This window comes from Platichthys flesus, chromosome 9 (assembly GCF_949316205.1).
Source record: "Platichthys flesus chromosome 9, fPlaFle2.1, whole genome shotgun sequence".
Lineage (NCBI taxonomy): Eukaryota > Metazoa > Chordata > Actinopteri > Pleuronectiformes > Pleuronectidae > Platichthys > Platichthys flesus.
In genome coordinates, this window is record NC_084953.1 from 24,140,407 (window position 1) to 24,165,199 (window position 24,793).

The 24,793-nt window shown below is 39.2% G+C and overlaps 1 protein-coding gene across 1 annotated transcript in view; it reads right to left on the bottom strand.

Annotated features, from left to right (window-relative positions):
* The window catches only part of LOC133961268 (inactive N-acetylated-alpha-linked acidic dipeptidase-like protein 2), a 376,914-nt gene that overhangs the window by 110,702 nt on the left and 241,419 nt on the right, over positions 1–24,793 (bottom strand). The window contains exon 12 of the mRNA XM_062396349.1: positions 4,389–4,535. Coding sequence (XP_062252333.1) covers positions 4,389–4,535 — 147 coding nt within the window. The remainder of the gene's footprint in view (positions 1–4,388; positions 4,536–24,793) is intronic.

Below are 24,793 nucleotides of genomic sequence, written 5' to 3' on the forward strand. Positions count from 1 at the left end.
ACTATAAGGAAAAGACAGGACTGTAATCCCAGGATGTTTTGCTAAATAGAGGGGGTCCAGGAGCTCGACAGATCTCACAAACTTGTGCCTCAGGCAGCTTTGAGACCTGCAGATTTCACATCTGAGGGAAACAGTCAATACTAACTTTCAACCCCCCCCCCCCCACCCCCCCAAAAAATATAAATTGAAATTGCTTGTTAAACACGTGAGGGCAGACTTCAGAAGCTGGTTCAATGTGTTGTCTTTTTATGACACAGATAACTCATTTTACAGGTCACATTGACCTAAAGGAGTCAATTAATAGAAGCAGTTATTTGTGGCTTCTCTTTCTTTTGTCAACAGGATTTGAATTATAGCCTGTCCAGCCTGTGAAGAATTTACTGGCACATGGGTTCAAATCTACCATTAGATAATTATAGCTCTTGCTGATATGACGCAGAAGAAGATATTATATTAATTAAAAACCAGGGAAGCATAATTTGTTGTTGACCTGGATCTACTAAAACCAGACATTTTGCAAAGCTGTGTTTTATGCTCTGCTATGTTTTAGACAGCATTTAAAAAAAAGTTTAAAGTCTCTGCACACTCACAGAGATAGTTTTTAGTTCATCTGGATGAATAGACCTGATCAGGTTGAAAAAGGTTGGAAATATTGAGAGAATGTATGATGTTGCAGAAGAAGGAGAACAGGTTTTACTATGCTAATCTCAAAATGCTAAAACTAAAAGTGTTATTTTCTTGAATTTTCCCTTTGCAAATAGTCCAGTGTCCTACAACTAATTCTCCTCAAACACATACAAAAATGACAAAATGAACTAGAGTGGAGCTGTCAGTCAAACCCAATTTGTCCACACCTACTAGTCCTGAGATCGCGTTTCACACTGTTCACTATAGATGTGCAGAGGCAGTAGGAGGGCAGGTGTCACAGCTATGGTCCTCAGATTTTTGAGGACTAGTATTGTCTCTAGAGAGAGCAACAGTAATGGCCTCCAGTCTAAATAGAGTACATGGACGTGTCAAGAGAGAAGATTCGTCTGGCTCTGTTGATCCCATGCTATCCCCACCTGCACCTGAATGTGGCCGGGAACCACAGAGCAGCAAGGATGAGGGGATGTCAGGTATTCCTCTCACACCTCACAGCCTGTCTGAAGTTCCTTTCAGACCCCCAAAGCCAATGCAACTGCTAGATGACATATGTCAGAGACGACTCCCACGCCTGGCACCAGCAGGATGAAATCTTACTTCCAGATTTCTGTGCACAGTGGGGAAGAAAGACACACGGGAGGAGCTCTTCGTGTGCATCTTCATGATGAATAATTATGGCGATATGATGGTTATATTGCTCATCTGCCAAACTGTCTTCCAGTCATGCCATTGTTTAATAGCGTGGATATAAACTTTTCTGCCCTAAACAGGTTTGAAATTGCAGATGACTCATCTCGTCTCATTAGCAAAACTAACTTTGTAAAATGATTGCAGAGTGTGAATAATCACAGGCTGGTGTGATGACTGCACGGCAAGGAAAAGTTTCATGGAGTTAGAAGAAACAGATGCTACACTGGCAAACAAATGTTCGACGAACCACACTCCTGTCATGGACGTTATGGCACTGCTACACAACATCTGCTGGTTTCCCGACACATTATCAGCACCACAACTCTGTTTACTGGTCAAATGAGGATGAATGGATATAATTACACACACAGTAGATCGCATATAAAGGTCTGTTTGGAATAATTAACAATGCTGAACAGAGGCAGAAATTGCTCCAAAGGTGATCATGTGCTTGAGGCCATATGTACAGGCTCAGATAGATTACCTTAATGAGTTCAGTGTGAAAACACGCCTAATTATTGTCCGTGTCGGCCCTAAAAAAACTTAGAATATCACTCAATAACATACCATGTACATAAACTGCTTAAATTTTTTTACTGAATAATAGTTCCTGGCTAAATCTGCTTCAAAATCGACTGTCCCCATTGCCCAGATGTCGTGGACGGAATACAGCAGACCTTTTTCTTTGAGGAAAAGCTAAAAATCGGCTGAGTATCAGAGTTCTGCTCACTACTGCTGAAAATAAGAACCAGTCACCGTGACAGTACTGATAATGTGTCACAGTAGAAAACACAAAGAGAAAAACACAATCTATGTTACTGAGGGTAAACTGGGATAAATATTCCACAAATTGACAGCTCTGATTTTTCTATTTCTATTATGAGCTCCATTTATGGCCTATGTTGTGACCATAATGACACAAAAACATGCAATAATGATTTTGTAAGAAGGTGCTGATATATCTAGCTCTCAGCTCACAATTTTAGGAAAAAAGCTAAGCCTATTTAAAAAATCTGTGCAACATACCGTATAAACAATGCTACACATTTTTTGGGGGGGATTGAGCTTTAATGTGATACAAAAAACTGACACAACCTGACAGTAATAAGGAACATGTGCTTTTGCAACAGTGACATTCAATATAAAGACATTATTCCTTGGTTGGTTGTGATGCTCTACAGATAGATTCACTCATTGCAGCCATATAAATTAGGATTTGTTTCGATAATTTAAGATGACAGATGGCAGAGCTTAATAGTAAGGCTACATAAGTTTATCGGATGTAGAGATGGAAGTCGGCCAATTAAAGAGAAGATTAATTTCATATTTGCAGCTTAGATGTTTCCCACAGGTTTGTTTGTACCTGCCCAGACACAGATGGAGGCTAAGTAGCAGCTGAATCTGGAACAAAGCAACTCTTCTTTTGAGATTAATGCTTTTGCACATGATCCCGGACAAATACACGTAATTAAACCAATGAGGCCACAATCAACACCCCAGGGGGTTTGCAACATCATCAGTGCATGAGCAATAATCCATGATAGATGCTGGCCGTGGCACTAATATTTGTTTGTTGCTTCAAAATAAAATCACTGTTAAGACTGCGGTCATTGTTTTTCTTTGTTTTATTTTGTGATTTTCTCTCCTGGTGCATATTGACATGCGTGTGGAGTGTGAGATGAATGGGAACAGGTATGTGCCAGGGCGGAACTGTGACTGGTGGACTACGGGGAGTCCTTGCAGCGGATTGGTCAATCAAAGAGTATAAGAAGACTGAACGTGGCGCTGTTTAGCTGAAAGGGGACACACATCCTCCTCCACTCCCAACCTTCCACATCAACAGCTGTTTGTTCTTTCACCTGCCTGCTTTAACTCATTGAGTTAGTATTTGTTCAACAGTAGAAGTAGACTGCTTCTTTACTTGTACAAAATTTCTTCCTGTTTTTGGTTAATTAGGAAGATAGGTAAATATAATTTGATGTATCGATTTTTTCGATAGAATATTACAATAGTTAATTTCAAGATAGGCATGATTGTTTGCTAATTTGAAATTTATTCTAATCAGAATGAAATTTTGTGACGTCAATAAAAAAGCACTATATGCCCTGTAACATATGTATGTCTCTGTCAGCTTTCCTTAAGTTTCCGAAAAAGAAATGAAGCACTCTTAGAAATGGGGTCATGCACTGATGTTTCTACTACTGCAGCCAAGCCTAAATGCTACAAAGTCAATGCTAATGTATGCACACAGGACTTTCCCCTAACACGGTCAGGCATATTTATGAATCATACAGTTTCTAATTCAATTTTGTGTTTTGTCTCTGTTAAATAAAGCCTGTGCTTCGGATTTCACCCTCCACTACCTATTATTTTCAGGTTGTGATGATGCCTCGAGGGCAGATAAACATCATGAAGATTTCTCGCACTAATTAAGCTCAAAGTTGCCGTCCAAGCACAAAGTTCCACATTTGAGTGGGCTGACTTAGCTGCGGCTAAATCTCTGGGTTTCCACCCTAAGGCAGTACAACAAGCATCAATACTGCATTTTTAATAGAAGTAAATGGGGGCATGCATAATTTGTAAGCTGTGTGATGGGTTATTTGTTGCTTTTATAAAGACATAATCCATTTTGCAAAAATAAAACCATTAGTCTTCTTTGCTGCAGATGGCTGTTATCATACCCAATCCCCCAACATGTCAGAACTGGACAAATTACTGCAGTGGAATAATGTGTAATCTTTTTGTCTAAATAGGAGACTTGATAGGTTAGTGGCTGTGAGTGTGTGTCGTCTCTGAGAAAGTTTTCACTTCTAATTAAGATCTGAAGATAAACAAATGGTGGCCTATGGCAAACTCAGCAGATTATTCAAAAACGGAAAAAAAAAACATTAAAATACAAAATACAGCCTCCTGAGTTTGCATGAATTAGAAACTCTCTGTTTGCACTCCTTAGCAAGAAAACTCCACTACAGTAATGAGAGGGTTGTCAGACAACAGAGTCATCAGTGGGCACAATGTGAACGTGAAAGTATGTGAAGCAGGTCTAAACATACCTCCTCCCCTTTGGTCTGCTCAAAGGCAAACTCCACGGTGGGAACAGCCAGTTGGTTGGCGAAGAAACTCACATCTCCAGGCAACTGCAGCGAACTGACGGTGGGTCCGGGGCAGTTCCCACCACGGATGCAACTCAGCAATTGTCTCTGGCAAAGAGGAAAAAAGGACAATATGGAGGGAGACTGGGATTTAACGGAATACAGAGGCTCAGAGGTCAACACGATGCTACCATGCTAATGAATTAGATGAGTTACAAGGGGTCGCTACATCTGCTCTGTTAATACGTTGCCACAACTGGCTGAGATACGGACTCTACAGTTTCACAACAGCAAAAGAGCATTCCCTGTGTGACAACTCAGGCATGAATTACTGAGAAGATCCTGGTGTTATGGGGGTATTCATTGGATTTATTCAAGCAGGGCCCCAGGATTGCAATTATGTGTGAGAGTGTGTTCATGTTTGTTGGTAAGTAGAGGGTTACAAAAAAATTCCGACGTTTCCGGCGACAAGATGCACAAGATGGATTTCTGAAGACAAATCTATCAATCTATCTATCTATCTATCTATCTATCTATCTAATATTTTCACACATCTGATGTAATTAGATCCCTGAAGTGCTTTTATTACAATAATATAACTGGATCAACAGTTTAGTAGCAGCGCTTCATTCCAACTCACAGATAAACAGTGTGGCAGAATGTTTTTTTTATGAGGGAGTGTGACAAAAACATGCAAAATGTGTCAACCACGACTGTGCAGGAGGCATAACAGGTTTTCTTAATCAGTCGTGTTGGCTCCCCTCCCCAACCTTGAGAGCAGAGTGTCGCTCAACTAGTGCAGAAAAAGCAGAATGTCATACTCTTTCCTTAATTTATTTACTTTTCTTTTACAACCGTTACAACATACAAATTGGTACTTGAAAATCCAGTATGTGCACAACTTTCTACTCAAAAGTTGGGATTCATTAAAATGCAGCCTTTACTGGACTTGTATGATTTATTACTTGTGGGGATGACCAATACCTTAATCACTCACTTGCATGATATAGATACTATCTTCTGTAGTTAAAGAGTTATATAATGAATTATCAACCACCCTTTCCTAATACCTTGACCTTTAAACACCAAAGTCTAAACAGTTAAATGTTCAGTCCCACTCAATTTTCTACCACATTTCTTATGATATTATATCCACAAGAATTGGATAGACAGACAATCCAAAAGCATTATGCCTCTGGCTATTGTCAACGCAGGGTCTATAAAAGGCACTGAGTTGAGTGTTGATTCATGGCTCGGCTTCAACAGTGCAGGAGGCTGACGACAGCTGAACAAAGCATTTGAGATGTCATAAATGCAGCAGAACGCCTGAACATAGCTGCTGTACTCCACACAGGTCAGACTCTGAAATGTGACGTACAGCTCAGATATTGGGACACAAAATTGGCTCGAAATGCACAAATATGATGCAGCTTTAGTAGCTGCAGTAATAATGACTGCTAGAGGAAGTACAATTGATTGTATTTTTTTCCGTGGTCGTAACAAAATCCACCGAACTAACTGTTCAAGGAATTTCTTAGGTCCCTGATCCACACAAATAATGACCAATGTTTCAGAATTGACTTTCATAATAAGTGAGAAAAACACAGCACACTGAGGATGTCTGTCATGACGACAAATGTCCTGCAGCTTGTGGGCTCCACGTTTCCTGAATGTTGAACCTAATCAACACTCAGACAACTTGTCACAGACCAGCAAAATTGCGCTAAATACCATATCATGCTGAATGAAGAAGAGGGAGAGGTATGAGCGCTAATAACATTTGGCATGTGGTTAATTACACTATTCATGCTTTGGTCACAGTTCCTCACAGCGAACATGCAGCTCGTCACCCGGAGCAACTGCTTTCTAGTGTTATTCTTAATTGAAAGAACAACAAGGCTGCTGGACTGACATTGTTGAGACCAGGGTGGGTAGAATGCGATGGGCAATCAACAGGAGGCTTATCCCCACCAGCCTAATCCGCTGAGTCCGGCTTGTGTCGCCACATTCTTTTGTCACAGTGCATTTAATTAGTTTCCTGTTGACGGTCTGTCAAGGGGAGAGATCCCCCCCATCGTCACAAACATCACTATTGAATTTTTCCGTAGGCTGTTGCTCTCTGAACATCAACTGCTGCTGTGAGATGGTGCCACTAACTGACTTAAGGCCAGTTAACCATACCTTTAACCTTGCCTCACCTTGACAGTTTGCACATATCTATCGTTAAACTTGCACTTTTTTTATTCAGTCCGGCTTAAAGCCTGAAAGAACAAAAACATTTGTTCTTCATGTGGTGTGCATGATTTAAAACTTGATTGAATTTGCACACAGAGGACAGACTTCACAATGTTGTTTGCCACATTCAGCTTTTATTTTTTTACTCTGCCAATTAGTGTGGAATCCATGGAAGGAGCCGTGCATGAAGCCTGTAGTGTTTAAATCCAAACAGGAAATTATAAATTGGAATTTCTGGTTAGTTTGGAGAAAATTAGAATACACTTGATAATTAGTGGATTACAGAGAAGAAACCACTGTGTGATTGACACGACTTCTCACACTAAGGATATAAGGAAAAACAAGACAAGGCAAATCAACCTTTACTGAAATACATATGCAGCTAACACTGTCCTATACAAATAAACCTATACTTTAAAGCAGGTCACTTTGTGGTCAATTCAATTACTGGCACAATGCGTAACAAACTTTAGGGAAAAGACTAAATGTCTAACCATAACCCTAACCCTACTCAGTAGATAAAATCCTGCACACAAACAAATATTACTTCTGTTGACAGATCAGCAGTGACGATGAACAAATCAGCAAAAAGATCAAATTGTTGGATGGATAATTGTCTGAATTGTTATTTTTTATATTTTATATATCACTAGAGTTTCGAACCAGTATTTGGTATGTACATATATAGTGGAGTAATATTGTCCACAGCAAAGAAAGAATGTTCTTATATTAATCTATGAGAATGATTTTTTTTTCTTTATAGCAGAATGCTGCTCATCTCCTTCTTTAGCTGGTTGATTTGTAAGGATACGGGGAAACAGGGGATCTTTTTGGGCCTTGTACCAATGCAAGGACAACCAATTAAGCTGCACAGAATAAAACCTTAAAAGAGGAGCCAATTGTAAATACACCAGATGTTTTCTTTTAGCTAAAAATTAGAAAAAGAAAGAAACCATTTTAGTGCATTGTAATAAAATATTCTATAAACAATGATTGGTTTACAGATTAATTATGTCTAATCATGATTTTCAGTTTCACTCTCAGTCTTTTCAGATGTTTTCAGTGGGACTACACGCCCATTTGGCTGCATCTGGAATCGTAGAGTATATTTATAGAGAGACTTGGATCCGATGAATTCGCACCTGACTGATTTTGACTTGACAGAAAACATGCATGTGACTGACTGATGTATTTACCAAATTATAATGTGTTGAAAAATATGTAGGATTTTTTTATTTTTTTCAATTGGAGTCTCTACTTCTCGGGCTATTTTGATAATTGATTTGACATATACTTGTGTAATTGTTTTTCGAATAGTGGTTTTTGTGTTCTCTATTCACTTATATTGGTAGTAAATGTTCCCATAGTCCTAAATGCCCCGTATTCTGAAGTAGATACAATCATCAACTAAAATAGTTGAATAAAATAATACGTTTTATTAAACAGGGAAAATGAGGATTGTGCTGGTGAGATTACAAAACAAAAAAGTTACACTTCAATCTCACAAAAAAGTGAAGTAGAAAAGAAAACATCTAAATGTCCAGTCAATCATTAGAGGACACAAATCCATTACCATACTTTACATTATATAAAAATAAAAGGACTATTAAACTTATCATGTTTTAGGTTACATGAGCATAATGCTTATTAACAAGCATAGTACAGCAAGTTGTTTCAAAATATACCAGAATAAATCAGGCCACAACAGTACATCTCTTGTTGTTTGGCTCATCAAATATGATCCAATCCAGAATTTAAAATGGTGAGAGACGAGGACTGTATGGCCATATGACGGCCGTTATTCAACTGCTGTGCTCTCCTCAATGTGATCTAAAGAGACAGTGGAAGTGAGAATGAACAATACCAAGCAACCAGGAGTTCTGGGAAAAGAAACACACCGAAATAAAAGGAGAATAGCATGACTGTTTGGAGCTGACAGAAAGATTACAGGTCCCTTAATGACAATCAATCATGGTTTGAATGTCACAGTCCAGCTGCTGACCATGCTCTTTCCTTTATGGCCACAGTTTTCCATCTTCTAATGGCTACTTCCAGCAGGATAATGCTTCCTGGCACAAAAGTAAAAGTTTCAGTGAACCTCATCTGTGAATCCAGTAGAACTGTGTGAATGTGTCGGGACAGGAGATGATGTGCTGTAATGTCAACATGGAGCAGAACCTCAGGGGAAATTTTTTCTTGTTATCCAGTCACAAAATACTGAGGCTGTTATGGGAGCAGAGAGGGGGGGGGGGGCACTCTACCCAGTGGTGTTCCTAATAAAATGCTCTGTAAGTGTAAGTATACATTGGAAAAAGAAAGCATATTAAATTCTCAAGAAAGTGAGATTGAGTTTTCGGTGTGTTTAGTAAATGTAGCAATCTGACAAGTCTTTGTGTAAGAAGGTATCTGAGTGTGGTTGGTGGAAAAGGTAGACAATAATTGAATTTACATGAACTTTAGTTTGTATCGCCCCATATCATAAAGTTTAATGTATTAACATTCACATTTGTTAAATTTGTTTTATTTTGATTATATAATTGTACATATTATGACATATTATCTATTATTATTTGTTAATCATTGTTATTATGTGTTGAAAACAACTGTGGATGTGGATTGAAATGCACCGGCCAGATCGCTGTGGGACACGAACAAGTAACTGGTACTTGTTCTGCATCAAGAATATTATTATCAGGCCATTTAAAGGTCAGAACTTGTGAAAATATACCAACAGTATATTTATTATTGTTTACAGCAGAATTATCAACCACACAGATCTCTAGAATTATTTTTTTCCCCTGAATTTGCAATTAGTAAAAATGTAGGGGTAGAGCGAGGGAAATAATCATACAATTATCTCAAGATTTTGCTATTATGAGTTCAGATGAAGAAAACATTGGAAATACCTAAATCCCCTTAGATTAAAACAAGATTTATAGCTAAAACCACATTTTCTTTCTCAGCTGCACACTGGTGGAAGTTACAGCTTTCTTGTTATTGCCAAGCAGCTTCTGAAAAAGCCTAAACTACTATGAAACAAAGTTTAAATCTACTAGTTCCAGATTTTCCAAAACAAACAAAATTGCACACATTCATAAATGTCACACCCCTAAATATCCCTGACACTTTTTATCAAGATCCATTAATAAGTCCTTCATTTAAACTGTTGAATTTTTCTTGCAACGTTAAAGAAAGAGGAAAGAAATCCTGGAACTGCTGTAGAGCTGCCCCAAATTGAATGGTTTCTTCCCTGATCCACACCACAGCCTTCCTCCAAGTTTCGCTAGTATGTGTCCTGTAGTTTTTGCGTAATCTTGCTAACTAACAGACAAACAATCAAACAAACAAACGCAATAGCTTGCCCACACATGTGATGCTCAGCTGTCACCTACGTGAAAAAGGAAACATAATAGCAATATCAGTGCAACTAAATGCATTACAATTAAATCTCCTTGAAGCAAATCCTGCAGTTCTTACCAAGCTAATAATGTTACAGTTAACTCAACTGTATGACGGCTTTATGCGAATAATTTGATGTTGTTGCATTGGATTTTATATAGAAGTGAATTACACTTAGCAGATGTGGCTTTAACTGTATGCAGTATAACTGCATATCCCCTCCTCTGTATTCACTGGTTGTGTTTTCTACTGGGACACCGCTGCTGAACCAAGATATTGGATAACTTCATTTAAACTCGATTTGCATGAATGTTATTAGAAAATAAACTACCACCACAGAGCAATCTTATTTGCAGGCAAATATATGATTGGCCAAGCAATGGCTGTCCATCCATGAGTGAACAAGTTTAAACAATGTACAGTAGTTTACCACATGGTCAATGCTTTATAAAAATACTACACTGCTGCTCACTAGAGATGAGGCCATTCAACAATGTAAATAAGTGTGTACAAGGTTCTGTCTGTATCAGGAATGTGGACTATAGTAATACATCCGGTATTTGCCTGCATGTTAGAGCTCAACCCAGGAATCACTTTAGCAGTGGATCTGTGTTCCAACCTGATTTGGTCATGAGCTCTGGATCTGTAGTAAGACATGATTGTGAAATACAAAAGATTCTTCCTCAAATTCGAAAATTTGTGTCAGGTGTATATTCAAGGCTGTTGAAGTCTTGAGAGTTGTTTGGGGACTGAATCCAATCCCATCTGATGTTGCCGGGAGGTAGGGGCAGAGACAAATAACCATTCACACTCACATTCACGCCTATGGAGAATTTAAAGCCTCCAGTGAACCTTACCCTTCTCTGCATGTCTTTGGACTGTTGGAGGAAGCTACAGTGCCGGAGGAAACCCAAGCAGACACTATGAGAACATTCAAACTCCACACGGAAAGACGTTGCCTTTAGGAATCTATATTTGTATGTATATATGAAGCTCTTTGGGATAGTTAGTTTTACACCTGGTATTTATTCTGAACTACCTAAGCTTTATGATGGCCACCCAAAGTCCAGTCAGACCTCCTGCTCACCTCTGGCTCTCTGACTGTCATAGCTTGGGTAAAGCCATGTTGACAAGAAAAAATAATACTCAGGACTCATAGTTCCTGCAGACAACAGCGTTTTCACCACTCTCTAAAGACCATGGAAGATTTAGAAAATTAGGAGAATTATCTGGCTGAAGAATTAGCAGCTACAACATTAGCAGCTACAATTCCACTCCAGTCCAGCAGAGGGCAATAATACAGAAGACTGAAAAGCTACAATGACACTATAGCAAATGATCTTGTGTTTCTGTGAGAAAGAGGCAATTCTATTCAAAACAAGGGAGTACTCAACCAATCAGGTCTCTTTAGCATTGCACACCCAACTCCAATAATTCATGTTATTAAATAAGAGTACCACCCAACAAGCATGGACTTTTTAATTTGTATGAAAATTTCCTTGGAAGTAAATTACATCCCGATCTCTGCAGTAAAAACGCACCAAAATTCTGTAAAGGTTGTTTGTCCTATATTTACATATATAATTGTTTCTAAAACCAAATAACAGTTCAGTTTAAGTTTGTCAACCATACAGTGTGAGTATGTAAAATAATTTCTCTTGGCTGTTATATTCTCTATGGAAAGATAAGAACAAAGATTAAAAGAAAATTATTCCTGTGTTGGATGATGGCTAAATATATCTTAACCTTTCACCCTTGTTTTCATGAGAACGAGGTTTTAGAAAATATAGAGCTCTTCAAAGAAATGGAGGTCACCTCAGGTTAGGGCATTTCCTCAACCCTTCAAAGGCCCATGCTGCCTTTTGAATTCTTGCCATCAAAAATAGGAAAAAGATTTAAAAAAGAGCTTCAACTTAAGTCTCAAAGTGGGATTTTTTCCAGAGATAAACTATCGTTCCATCAGCTAAAGAGAAGATTCAAAGACAGACGTCTATTCTCCATTACCTCTCAAACCAGACACAGGACATTAGAGGAAAGTGTTGGAGGGGGAGGAACATCAACAGTTTTGAGGAGAATTGAGGAGAGTGTTCTAGAGAGAGAATAATAAAAAAGAGAGGTGTAAAAAAAAAAACGAGTTGAAATAAGAGGACAGAGAGAATAAGCAATTGCCCAGGGAGAGGAGGAGTGAGCGAGAGCAGAGAGAATTGGTAATTTGCGCGTGTCATGCCACACCGGAGATCAATATTTAATTTCTTTGTCTGCTATGATACGAAGGGTGTGAAATCATCTTGAGTTGTCAGCCACACCACTCAGTAACTCTCAATCTCCAAAATTGTATGTGTTACAGTGACCATGTCAAATCAAATGAAGTTTCTATTCAACTAAACTGTAACACAAACCATGTTTTGTACGAAACCAACTGCAACCAGGTAATCTGAAGAAAATACACTGTGGATTGCCCCCTGGTGGCTGGCTGCGGTATCAGTCTTAAACCTTCACCCTAATGCAAGTTTTAATAACTTGGTTATTGCCATCAAAATGTGGTGAAACATCATGATTGAGAGATGAGACTGACGTACAATAGATGGAGGTTATATTAACAACAGGACTTTTATACTGCAGCTCAACACCAAGATCACTACTGCAAAGACTCATCTCCGAAAGATTGCATGATTGATTGAAAGGAGAGATGACTACCAAGGATAATAAGAATATAAAATCGGAAAACAATCTGGTGTAATCAGTCACACCGTTGTTGTCATGGATAAATTAATATCAATATCTATTTATTCACAGCCTGTGCTTTTTGCCCAAATCACAATCCTTCTGTAGCCTTAACCAAAGCACTTTTGTTGCCTGAACCAAAGACAGGACACCGGATGGGAATCCCAGCTCTGGTGGAACAGTTGTGTTCTTTATACACCCACAATCTACAGCCATCCTCCTGCTATCCCTGCTGCTGTTAGTAAATGTGGCATTACATTCAAAAAAGATGCTGTCACTTAATATAATCCAGCCAGTTATTAAGTTATCTACATTTACTACATTTGCTCCTGCAGTGTAGTTGTAGAGAGACCTAATTCCCAATATTCTAAAGGATTTACATATTAAAGCTTAAAACTAGACAATCATCTGGAGAGAGCAAATTTAGTGTATTTCCACTTGACAGAGGCTGTGTTCGTGTTAAGTTTTGGTTTGAGATTTTTGAATAAAAACACACAACCAGAGCCGAGAATAAGCTTACTCACAAGATCTCCTTCTTGGAAAGAATCTCCCCATCAACAACAGAGTGGAATTTAATCACTGCTTCCATTTTCCAGAAAGAGCATGTGTAGCCCCAAACATTTTGTACACCAACGCTGCGGCACATCAAACATGCAGAGGGCGACGGGGAGCGTGGATGTACTGTAATCAGAATGCAACATCCACGAAGGGCCTAATGACAAAAACAACTTTGCATTACGTGTGTGATGATAATAGCAATAACTCCGTTCCAGACCGCGGTCTTTGGAAAAGCCATTTGCAGCTGTTCAAGTGAGAAGCGTGTCCAAGGCATGCAGAGTGACTGGGATATTAAAGAAAGACAAGAAGACAAAGAGACAGAGAAAGAAAACGAGAAGATGAGTGATTCTCAAACCACTTAAGCTGCATATTAAAGGAAAAAAGCGACATATAAAGTAAAGGAAAGATGTAATGTTGTTGATATGATGTAGCAACGTCGTGCCCAAGTCAGAAGATCAGCTATACATCCCAAAATTTGGAAGTTTACTACCTTATACATTTTAAATACCTCATCAGGTATGTGTATTGATCTGTAAACTTGTAATCACACTCACACTTCAATGAACTGGTTTGATGTTTCAACTTTCACAGGAAGAAAACGTTTTTTTATCATTACAATTTATAAAAAATGGTAGCAAATCTAGTTTTTGCCAAATGTAATCTAAACCACTGACTATAGCCCCATGCATAGGAGCGTCCTATTCAAAATTCATTCTGCAACATGTCGGTGACTCCAAAAATGTGGTTGGAGGAATAAAAAGTAATGCAACAGATGGTGCCCCCGCTACAGAGACCTGGTCTCAGTCTGCAATCACATGAGGAGACACAAGCTTAGAACAGCCTACGTATTATTCCTTCAAAAACAAGTGATACTGTACATACACACATATTGACAGGGAGGTCAATTGAATGAAAAGGTGTCTAGCCTTTCAACTTTCTTGACGGCCAAGACCAAGCTGGTCCCCGTCTGCGGGCACAGGTAGCTGTATCAGCCAGCGGTTCAAATGGTGTGTGTGCGTATCAGAGACAGTAGATGTAGAGCAGGTATTTAAGTGTGGGTGCGCTAGCTGCCTGTAGGGGGTGCGTGAGGGGAAACATGTAATGGTGCTATCTCCCCCCCTCTCTCTCTCTCTCTCTCTCTCTCTCTCTCTCTCTCTCTCTCTCTCTCTCTCTCTCTCTCTCTCTCTCTCTCTCTTGCTGCAGTCTGAGCCACATGTGCTGCACTTGAATATCCTCAAATGGATCATTCTGAGCCTATGCTATGCAAGTCTTTGTTATTTACGTGGTGGATTGTGGGTAACTTCATTGTAATTTGATTCAGATTAGTGGTGTTCTAATTTCCGTAAACCGCTGTTATGTATGGTTAATTCTAAATTAGATTGTATGCAATTTTTCTTTAATGCGGCTGAAAACATGACAGCATCTTCCCCATGTTCACTCATGATGGGCAAATCTGCCTCTGAGCCAGTATGTGTGCCCTCGCCATCCTCTTTGCTCTTTGAAGGTGATGGCTTGTGTAACTTTGTTGAAACTGATTGAAACTTTGTTGCAGTGTTTCAGTTTCGTTGGAGAGAGCGCATTGTTGCCATCTCTTGATTATTTTGTCACGTTTTTTGTGATCATGTGTTGATGCATTTAATGCGGCTATAAATAGGCTCTGTTTGCTTTTTTTTGTTAAAGGTGTGGGGGATTGGGTGTGCGTGAAACCGGTTGGGATGTAGAAGGGGGTGCGTGGCCTAAAAAGTTTGGGAACTGCTGATGTAGAGGATAGGGGATGTCTCTAAATAGTAGACAAATGGTGGATTAGGGGTTTAGTTTCAACATATAATTGAAAAAGAAAACACTCACACGCTGTTGCTGGTGGCCCCCCACATTTGATTAAAGTGTTAATCCTTTTTAAGTATACATTCCTTAATGAAGCGACAATGGCTGAATCTCAGATTAGTCCAGAATTTTGTGATTTTCAAAGCAGCATTAATGTACTTCACCAAAAAACAAACAATTGAATTAATTTAACCTCTGATACTAAATTTGACATTGTATCAGAGGACTCATCTGTTAAATTGTGAAGAAATAGTCTGAGAGTTTGTTGAAGTGATGATAACAAAAATTGTATTGTATTATTTGGCTTTTTTTGTGCCTTTTGTTCCCCGAGGGTTATAAATATAGGTGAGCAGAATTCCATGAAGAAATAACAGTTTAATCAACACCTGAATTCAGATGCTATAAGTTTTGCGTTGGGTAGTTTTACGTTGTTGTTTTTATTTTTCTAAAAAATAAATATAATGTAAAAAATAAAGCTCAATCTTAAAAAAAAACAACGTCTTGCCCTCAAGGCAAAGCATTAGTCATAAATTAAATAATGCTAGTAATTGAGTACTGATTGTCAGTTTCAAGAAAATAATTTTGAATAGTAGGTGATGTCGTTTAACAGTGTAGGACAGTGTTGAGAGACAGTAGGTGAAAAATATCGCTGACAATATATGCATTCAATTTTACATTAAGTTTAACACTAACAGTAGTCGTGTGCTGCCAAAGGGCCTCAGAAAACATTCATTAACATAAATGCTCCGACAATAAGAAACTTGAGGACAGGTTGGCGAAGGATGAATTCAGCCAGTGTCTCCTAAACACCCAGAACAATATGTGAAGGTTATGAGTGCAAATAAAAAATGAGTAATATGTAAAAATAAAATAACCAATAATTCATGATGTGTAATGGTAAAAGCGATGGAAATGTACACCACGTATAAAGTAGCCCAAGAGTCAACACACAATCCTTTGTGTTTACGTTCAAGTATGTGCTGTGAAAATCTAATTAGATGGTATAGCCCCTTGAGATGCCTGATCTGTTTGCATACATGCCCCCCCCCCCCCCCCACACACACACACTCAAAGTAAATAACTCCTCTGTGCTTTTCTCTCCTAGCAACTGATCAAATGATTGCTGAGTGGGTAAAATGTCAACCTTCCAGAAAAACTGCGCACTTACGAAATAGACATTGATTAATCTTCGCTAAGAGCAATAATGCATATTCTGAGGTCAATGGTTATACACAAATTAGTATGTAAACTGTATTTAATAGATTTAGGGCCATCTATTAAGTAGGCATGAATCTCAAGAAACTCCAGCTACTTGACTGAACCAGCTTTAATTTCAAAGAGTGTGACATCTGCAGACCAGAGCAGCTACAAACTACTGCTGGATGAAGGTGTGACGCAGCAGCACCAGCCTCAAGTACTAACTCTGCTCATTCTTCTCCTTACACGCATTTTCATATGTATCCCCCTGCTTATGTTCCTGTCGCTGTAATTTGAAACTGTGATGGAGGGACCACAATGACGGCCACATCAATACCGGCTGAGGCTGAACAGCGTCTCCCTTTGATTATGCAGATTTGTGGAGCCTGCTGCAGTCGCACAATGCCCTTCCTGACAATATCAGAACTGTGGTAATTCAAACATATTGCCGACAGCGTACTACTTCAAACATTATGCCAAGTGTTCTGTCGAACCATCTTGGATGGCTGCACGGCCATAAAGTCGGAGACTCATTCCGCTGATTTATCGTCAGCTTCTTTTCCCACAGGTTTTATGTGGGGAAACATAAATTAGACATATAAATTAGACTTCCTTGCATATTCCCTAATGTGGATGATGTTCATATTTACCATTTACAGTGTAATTCTGAATCTGGCCTATTGTCATCCCGTCGTCGTGTTTGAAAGCCTGTCATGGTGTCATGATTCAATTAAAATATCAGCCGTTATGTTTCCAGTGAGCGCATACGCTAAGAGCTTGCACAAGAGGATGATTTGTCACAGTGAATACAAATTGAGTTTGAAATACACCATATTTGGAAACATGCAGCGATCTATGGCATTTGAGATATGCTGCGTGGATGATCTAAATTATTCATGGTTATTGTTTTGGGGCAGCAGCTTTTATATGAGACTTTAGTTATGATTAACAGTTTCAGGTTGAAGAGGTTTGGCACTGCTATGTGCATGCAAAAAGGTTTTCCTCAATGGGTTAGTTAGCATATGTGTCTTTTACAGAGGGGACAATGGGGACTTATCCCCATAGTGATATATGTGGCACTTACAAATCTATGTTCATGAATTGCAAATAAATCAATGTTTATTTATATCTGTGGAAAATGACGATTCTAAATGTATCAAATCCTTTTAAATATTTAACGGTGGATGTAAACAGTATGTTTGAGAAGCACACAAAATGGGGGTGTCGACGTAGATGAGCGTTGGTTGCAGTAGGCCCGCATGAACATCTCTTGCGCAGTCAGAGAACAGCCTACATACAGAACACATCTGGCACCTCTTATTTCCTTCACTTCAGAGGGTTGGTAGTTATTTACAAAAAAACAAAGTGTCCCACTGAGGACACACAACAATTACGGCTTTTGTGTGAACATGCTATGCGGGCAGTCCGTGCAATGCACGGCAAGTATAGGAAATTAACTCCTCAATCATTCTGAAGCCTTATGTCAGGCAGGACCTGGGTCTGCATTAACATGTTTTGAATGGTCCTCGCTTGCACAACACAGCCCTGTGTCACATGCAGAATGTGTTGCTTACAGCAAAGTTGGTTACGGATTTCAAAAGCTGGTTGAACATGTAATAATCTGTTTTGCACATAAGATTAAGATATTATACATTTTCTGTAATGCTTAAGATGTTTTGTATTTTTTAAATTACATTAATTCATAATAGCATTTACAAATATACATATATAACCCTTGCCTATAAAGAAACCGTGAAAATAATTTAAAACATTATAATGAAGGTGGATCACACTTAAAATTCCACGAACAATATGCAAGAGCAACAATAATAGATCAATCATTCTATTGGGGATACTCAGGGAAACGCACAGTTGAGGGACCCTCATCATCGATCAGCCCATTTCGTCTCAACTTGGTTAGAGAAATGGCTGCAGACCACAGGATAGACTCTGTGCTTTACCGATCATCTCTGTCCTAGAGAGCAAACTGATTATGTGCAAGTTAGTAAGCCAGAGAAACGAAGAAGGGAAATAAACAAACTGAAGCTTTGGTCTCCCAGATTACCTGGATTCGCCCTATGCCCTGTTTACGGTCTTTTCTCTATAATACAGGACTATATCTGAATATTGTAGAAACACATAGGTGTGGTGGAGAACGAAAGGGAGAAAGTAACAGGGAGAAGATGAGGGTTGGACAGACACACAAGGAAACACTTGTCTACTGCAGCACAAAGCTGTAGATGATTTAGGAAACGCTGTGACATTAATATGTTCCTCAAATTGTAGCACGGATTCAATTTATCACTCTGGGTATGGACCGTGGTGGGGATCCATCAGACACTTGTGTGTAATGGGTAACAAATTCAACTTTTGATTCATGGGGAGATAATTAAGGCCACCAGTGTGGTTAGCAGGAGCGTGTTTCACAGCTCATCAATATATCATCAGCGGTATCTACCTAGAGTGTGTGTGTGTTCACCCCATCGTAACAGTGGCTGGGAAATCTCTAATCACATTCATCAGCATGCCAGTGGATGGGTTATGATAAGATGTATGCGATGAGCTTACATGGGCTCACAAACTGACAGTGACATTATTCATGGTGGTTTGATGATGACCCAGAGACACACAGGGAGGGAGCCGCTAAATGAGAATTATTGGTCAGTTAACAGTTGATCGATAAAACCTTTGAAAATGCGGTTCATTAATATCAAATGTTCATGTTAATATTGAAGTCTGTGAAAAAAATTAAACAATTAGAAATAACAGACTAACCACAGAACTATTATGAGTTTTTACACTAATTCCTCGTTGGTGCATGGGAATATATGAAATCACTTTTATCCAGCTAAGCCCCAAAAACCATTGAGAAAAGAAACCAGTCAAAAACATAATAAACACACAGAAAAACAGAATCTCAAATGATGACCTATAAAACAACATCGGTAGATTATTTTACATTTATTTTACATGAAGTCCCTTCATTGGGAAAGAAGGGTTGCTTCCATCGGTGCTCATTTCAAGACTGAAAATGTCCCTAAATCTCTCTCTATATACACACAACAAATAAGTCAACAAGGACCTTATCAATAATATAAGTCTTATCTAAATGAAGCTAAGAAATGCTTCCTGTCCAGAGGCTCTGCAGAGATTCTGCCAAAGCATCTCTGGCATCTCGGTTGTCATCTTCTGGTTGTTCATCACCTTGTTAAGTTAGGAAATTTGATAACCTCGATCAGGACTAGGTGCCTGACAGAAGCAAAGAGTACCAGAAGATAAGAAATGTCCACACACACACTTTTAAATGAACTCTCAGGTATCATTTGAAGAAGTTCGACTGGTCTGAAGAAGAGACGATGCCCAACTTCAGGAATATACTTACACCATGTCAAAGGTTTTACTTTTTCCAACAGACACACACACACACACACAGACACACATATGTTTAGTGTGTGCTCCACATGAACAATGCAGAACTGGTGGCAGTATGGAATCATTTCACACTGACTTAAGGCTATGGCAGCATGTACTATGAACAACTTTGGTCCCCAGTGCTGAGAAGGGATTAAATCTCACCTTGATAACTAACTAAACTCCGTGACCACTTCTCAGGGAGAGGGAAAATTAACGATTTTCCGCCCCAGTCTTTTTTTCAGTCTAACAATACACTGTCCACTAGTGACCATTTGTTTTCAAACAGAGGATCCTGCTACAAGCCACCCACACTGCGACTGGAGACCAGACCCACATGCATCTATGAAACAGTGCCCAATTAAAGCATGAGATCTTCATTTGTTCTGTATTCTTTTGGCCACCAGAGCTCCCATTGATTATCTTCCTGTTGCCTTGTTTCTGTTCATCTACCCCCCTGTTGCCCCCCAACCCTTTCTTGTGTAAATCTCCTACAAAAACAGCATCTAGTTGTGTTATAATTGGTTCCCAAGCACCCATTCCAAAACTATCAGTGCAGTAGCATCTTGATTTGGAAGACAGGTCCCTGCAAAGTAAGATAATTAGGAAGCATTACGGCCGTTGCGCAAACATAATTAATGACATGTTTAGACCTGTTTCTAAATATTGGGAGATGTTGGGGGGGGAGCGTACCTCAGGCAGCTCAGAGACTGTTGTGATGATGAATGGAGTGATAGAGTGTGCCAGGGACAGCTGCCACTGAATGGACAATTAGACACAACGAGACGAGACGAGAGGGTAAATAAAGAGTAAACACAACACAAAGGGATGTTTTCAGGATTCTCAGGTTTGTTCAGTCTCACTTTGTAGAGCTTAAATGATGCATCGTGGCCCTTTGATTTGTTTCCATATCAAAACACTCTGCTGGTTGGAAGGTTGAAGGTTGAAAACGGGATGCAAAAGTGGCTACATGGACACATTGGAGCAATCAGCTATAGCTTCTTCGAATGATGATGGATCACTAATGACCTCTGCAGAAAAATAGTCCTAACTGCTAACCCTTTAAGAAACAAAAATAATACACAAATAGTTGGAATGAAGAATACAGTAGTTACTTGTCAAATTAAAAACATATTATACAGTATTTCAAATATGCTATGGTGCAAAATGCTAATATAAAATACTTCTTATATATGAAGAGAAAAATGGTTGTTAAACATTTATTTAAAGCATCCACTGTTGATTTACTATAACTAGAAGTAGAGCCCATACCAACTCCAAGGCCCAGCCGTCCATTCAAATTCAATCAAGCTGCCCCAAATTTTCCACTTTCATAGATCAGTTCCTTAAATGGACCAGATTTTTTTCATCTAAGTCTATGAATTATTCTCTGGGAAAAAGGAGAAAATTCTTTATCTCACAATTCACACATTCACTTATTAAATTTGTTTTAATAAGAATTTGATCCATCATCAGTGCTGTGCATGAACAAGCTCAAAAGAAACGCGTTCATTGAACACGTTCGTTTTTTATGAGAACGATGAACTAAAACGCAACTCAATGACAAATAATGAATTTGAACGGTGAACACGTTCATATTATCTGAGGTCTAGCTCAAACGTTACAGAATGTTTTCCTTCTCCTGAGGAGAGACACTGTCTAACGCCGGGTTTACACCGGGGCGAGGAAAGACCGTGCCGCGCAGCACCAAGTAAAGCCAACTGCTCCAATCCACACCAGTACATTGAACGGGTTACATTCAACAACAAGCGGAGAAAGCAGAATCGCCCGGTGCCTCACTTTCCACCTTAAAACTATGAAATTTAACTGAACTATGAACTAGTTCAGATTTTAAATGGTGAACCATGAATGTGAACTATTCATGTTTACTTGTATGAACTGAACTTTGAACTAGTTCATGAGAGGTGTTAACTTGCACAAGAATTACCATCACTTACATTAAAATGTAATGGACTTGTTCCTGATCCTTCAGAGAGCTGTGTTCAGTGAAGAACTCACAGTCCGCTGCCTCCTTTCCTCCAAACAACAGGGAATATTCCACAAATCACCCTCCGGAGTTGGTCGAGGACAGAAGGAAAAAAGAGTGAATGCTGGACTTGCATTCATTAGGTCGAAGGAGGCAAATCTCCAAATCAATGGTAATGTTGTCCTGTATCAGCTGAATTTCTAAATAAGCAGCAGTTTGATTGGGAATTTGAAATCAAATTATCAATGTGAATACACTTGTGTTTATACCTGGTTTCTACTGCCCCCTGTGGTCACAGAAAGCAGTTACATTAGGCTTTCGAAGTAGGGATTCAGAATTATCAGGCAGAAGCTCTGAAACTATTGTGTGCAAACAAAACTCAGTACCTATGGGAGTCATTACCGACCAGGTGAAGATAATATTATAGCTGTACTAACCGTATACCACATTGATAAATGTATCTTACTACTTTCAGTGTGGATTGATGAGCAAAGTTGTGGCAGCAGAAAAGAACACAATGCTGGAGCTGCTGCACAAAGAAGTCTGACAGAATGAATGAATAAGATAGAGAAAGCAGAGCAGGAGCAGGAGCCCCAAATATGCTCTCACATTGTCAGAGGTTTTTTTTTTCTGTTTCATTACGGAACATCAAGAGTTGAAGTTGCTTTCTCTCAGTCTCCTTTTCCCTTCCTCTCTTTACACAGCTCAAGCAGAGGCTGTCTGTAGCTTCATTACAGCTGAATGTCACAGGTAGCTTTTCCTCCTAATTAGTTAGTTTACGGTAGAGCAGAGGAATAAAGGGACCTCGCACAGTACTATCCGTCCATGCGTGACCTCTTGTACCTGCCAAGGCGCCTGGCAGGAGCAAGAGTCACCCCTGAGGATTGAAGACTAACCTAAAGACACAAATAAAAAAATACTGTATTGCATAACCCGGAGAGACGCAGAGAGATGGCAGAGACGAAGCGAGAGGGAGATTTTAATGATGAAAAATGGAGGTTGGGGGGGGGGTTTGGTGCTTGCTGCTAATGAAAGGAGAGATTAGGAGGTGATAGGAGAGACAGCAAGGTGGCGAGAAAGGGATGTAGCGCTTAAGGGAGATGTGAAAGAACATGAAAACGGAGCAGGAGGTAGTGGAGGAAGAGGAGGAAGGAAATAACGGTGACAGTGAGGTGTTTTCTTTTTCAAAAAGGAAAGTTTCAAAGTTTAAAGAGATGGTAGAAGTTGTGAAGAAGGTTTGGAGGGTGAGTCATAGAACTACATCATCATCAGTAGAATGGCCTCAACACTTTGTGAGACTATGATGTGTTGGAAGTGAAGAGAGTGGACCTAGCTGCCGTCATACTGAGAGTGTTGTCCTCCCCCTCTCACAGAATAGGTGACATCCTTTAAAGAGTCAATGTTATGAAACTGTAACTGCTGCACAGTGTGATCATTAAAAATAGTTTGTGAGTAAAACAGTTATATAGAGAGATCACAGTGAGTAAGAAAGTAGCGCAGAAGATTTCAACCAGACAATTAGCAGGATATCTAGCAGAAATATGTCAATTACAGTGAGATTATTTCTACAATATAAAACATCAGCTGTCAGTGTGGGCGTGGTTGAGTAAACTTTAAACTGATAACATATCAAATTTCGCTTAGCAAGATAAAACCTGTTCTCATTACCAAGCATCCATTTATGTCTTTTTTGAAGAAAAAAGTACTGTATCGGTTCCGGCCGCATTCAGGCAGCAGAACCCCGTTAAATGTATTGGTTTATTGTTGCTAACGGAGAAAGACCAAATGATACCCAGCCATTGAAATAAGAATTATTAAACTGTAATATTGGTCCCAATTGCTCAATCTATAGACACTCAGATTTCTTAATATTTCCATGTATTCTCTGTGAATTGTTCTAATGGCAGTACTGCCGACTGTTCCTTTACCTCTTTGTGACCACTTACCTGTATTTTTCTACATGAATCCTAAACTGTGGAAAAAAAACAATTCAGCTCCCAAACATCCACCCAGTCATCAGCGCCAAGTTCAAAGCTTGAGCAAAGCAAAGCAGTGTATCACGCAAGATATGAATTCAGATTGACCTGCATCATAAAACAGAGAGCCAGTGAAACGGAGGCGACTCCATACCTCTGAAGCAGTCATGAAGTCTGATTCACTAGCTGCTGCTTGATTATTTATCGTCCTTCAGTCCGTAAGGGTCAGTGGACCCTTAAAGGAATATAAATCACTGAGGGATGGTGGATCAAACTAAAGGAACCGATTAAAACGATCAAAAGGGTTTGATTGTTGTTCCTCTCTATGTTGAAAACATTGCCCCATGAGCGTCTGAAGGACGCTGGACAAAGAAAAGGTAAACAGAGTAACTGGCTCTGGCCTTGAGTATTCGGGATAAAGAATTTTTGTTCCACCCACTTCAAATTAAAATGAGATCAGTTAATTCACATGCCACACGCCTTCAGTTCTCTTGAGAATATGAAATTCAACTGAATATATACTCAACAGTTGCGTGTTTTTGACTCCAATGAAATGCTAAATTTTCTCTGCTCGATGTCTGAAGCATGTAATCAGTTTAATAGAAATTCTTAACTACCTGGGGAAATTAAAATCAATCAATGATAGAATTTCTTTCATGATAAATGGTCTGTATTTATAAACTTAATCTTGATAATCACTCAAAGTGCTTTACAGTACAGGTTTATCCTGTTCACACACACATTCGTACATGAGCAGGGCAATCTCTATCACCCGAACCCTGCTGGCAATTTAGGTTTTAATGTCTCGCCAAATAAGGGTACCTCGAACAGAATTTCAAACCACCAACCTAGTTAATGATCGACCTGTTCTATCCCCTTAGCCACAGTTTCCAATTTAACTTAGGAGCCTGAATAAAACAGGAACAATCTTGGCCAGTTGTGTTAGAAGCCATAAAAGTGTCAGTTGTGGTATTTTTAAGTTTGATACAGACACAGATAGTTTTTTTAAAGTGGGCACTTGGAGTGATTTGCAGTGATTTTAGTTGCAGCAGCAG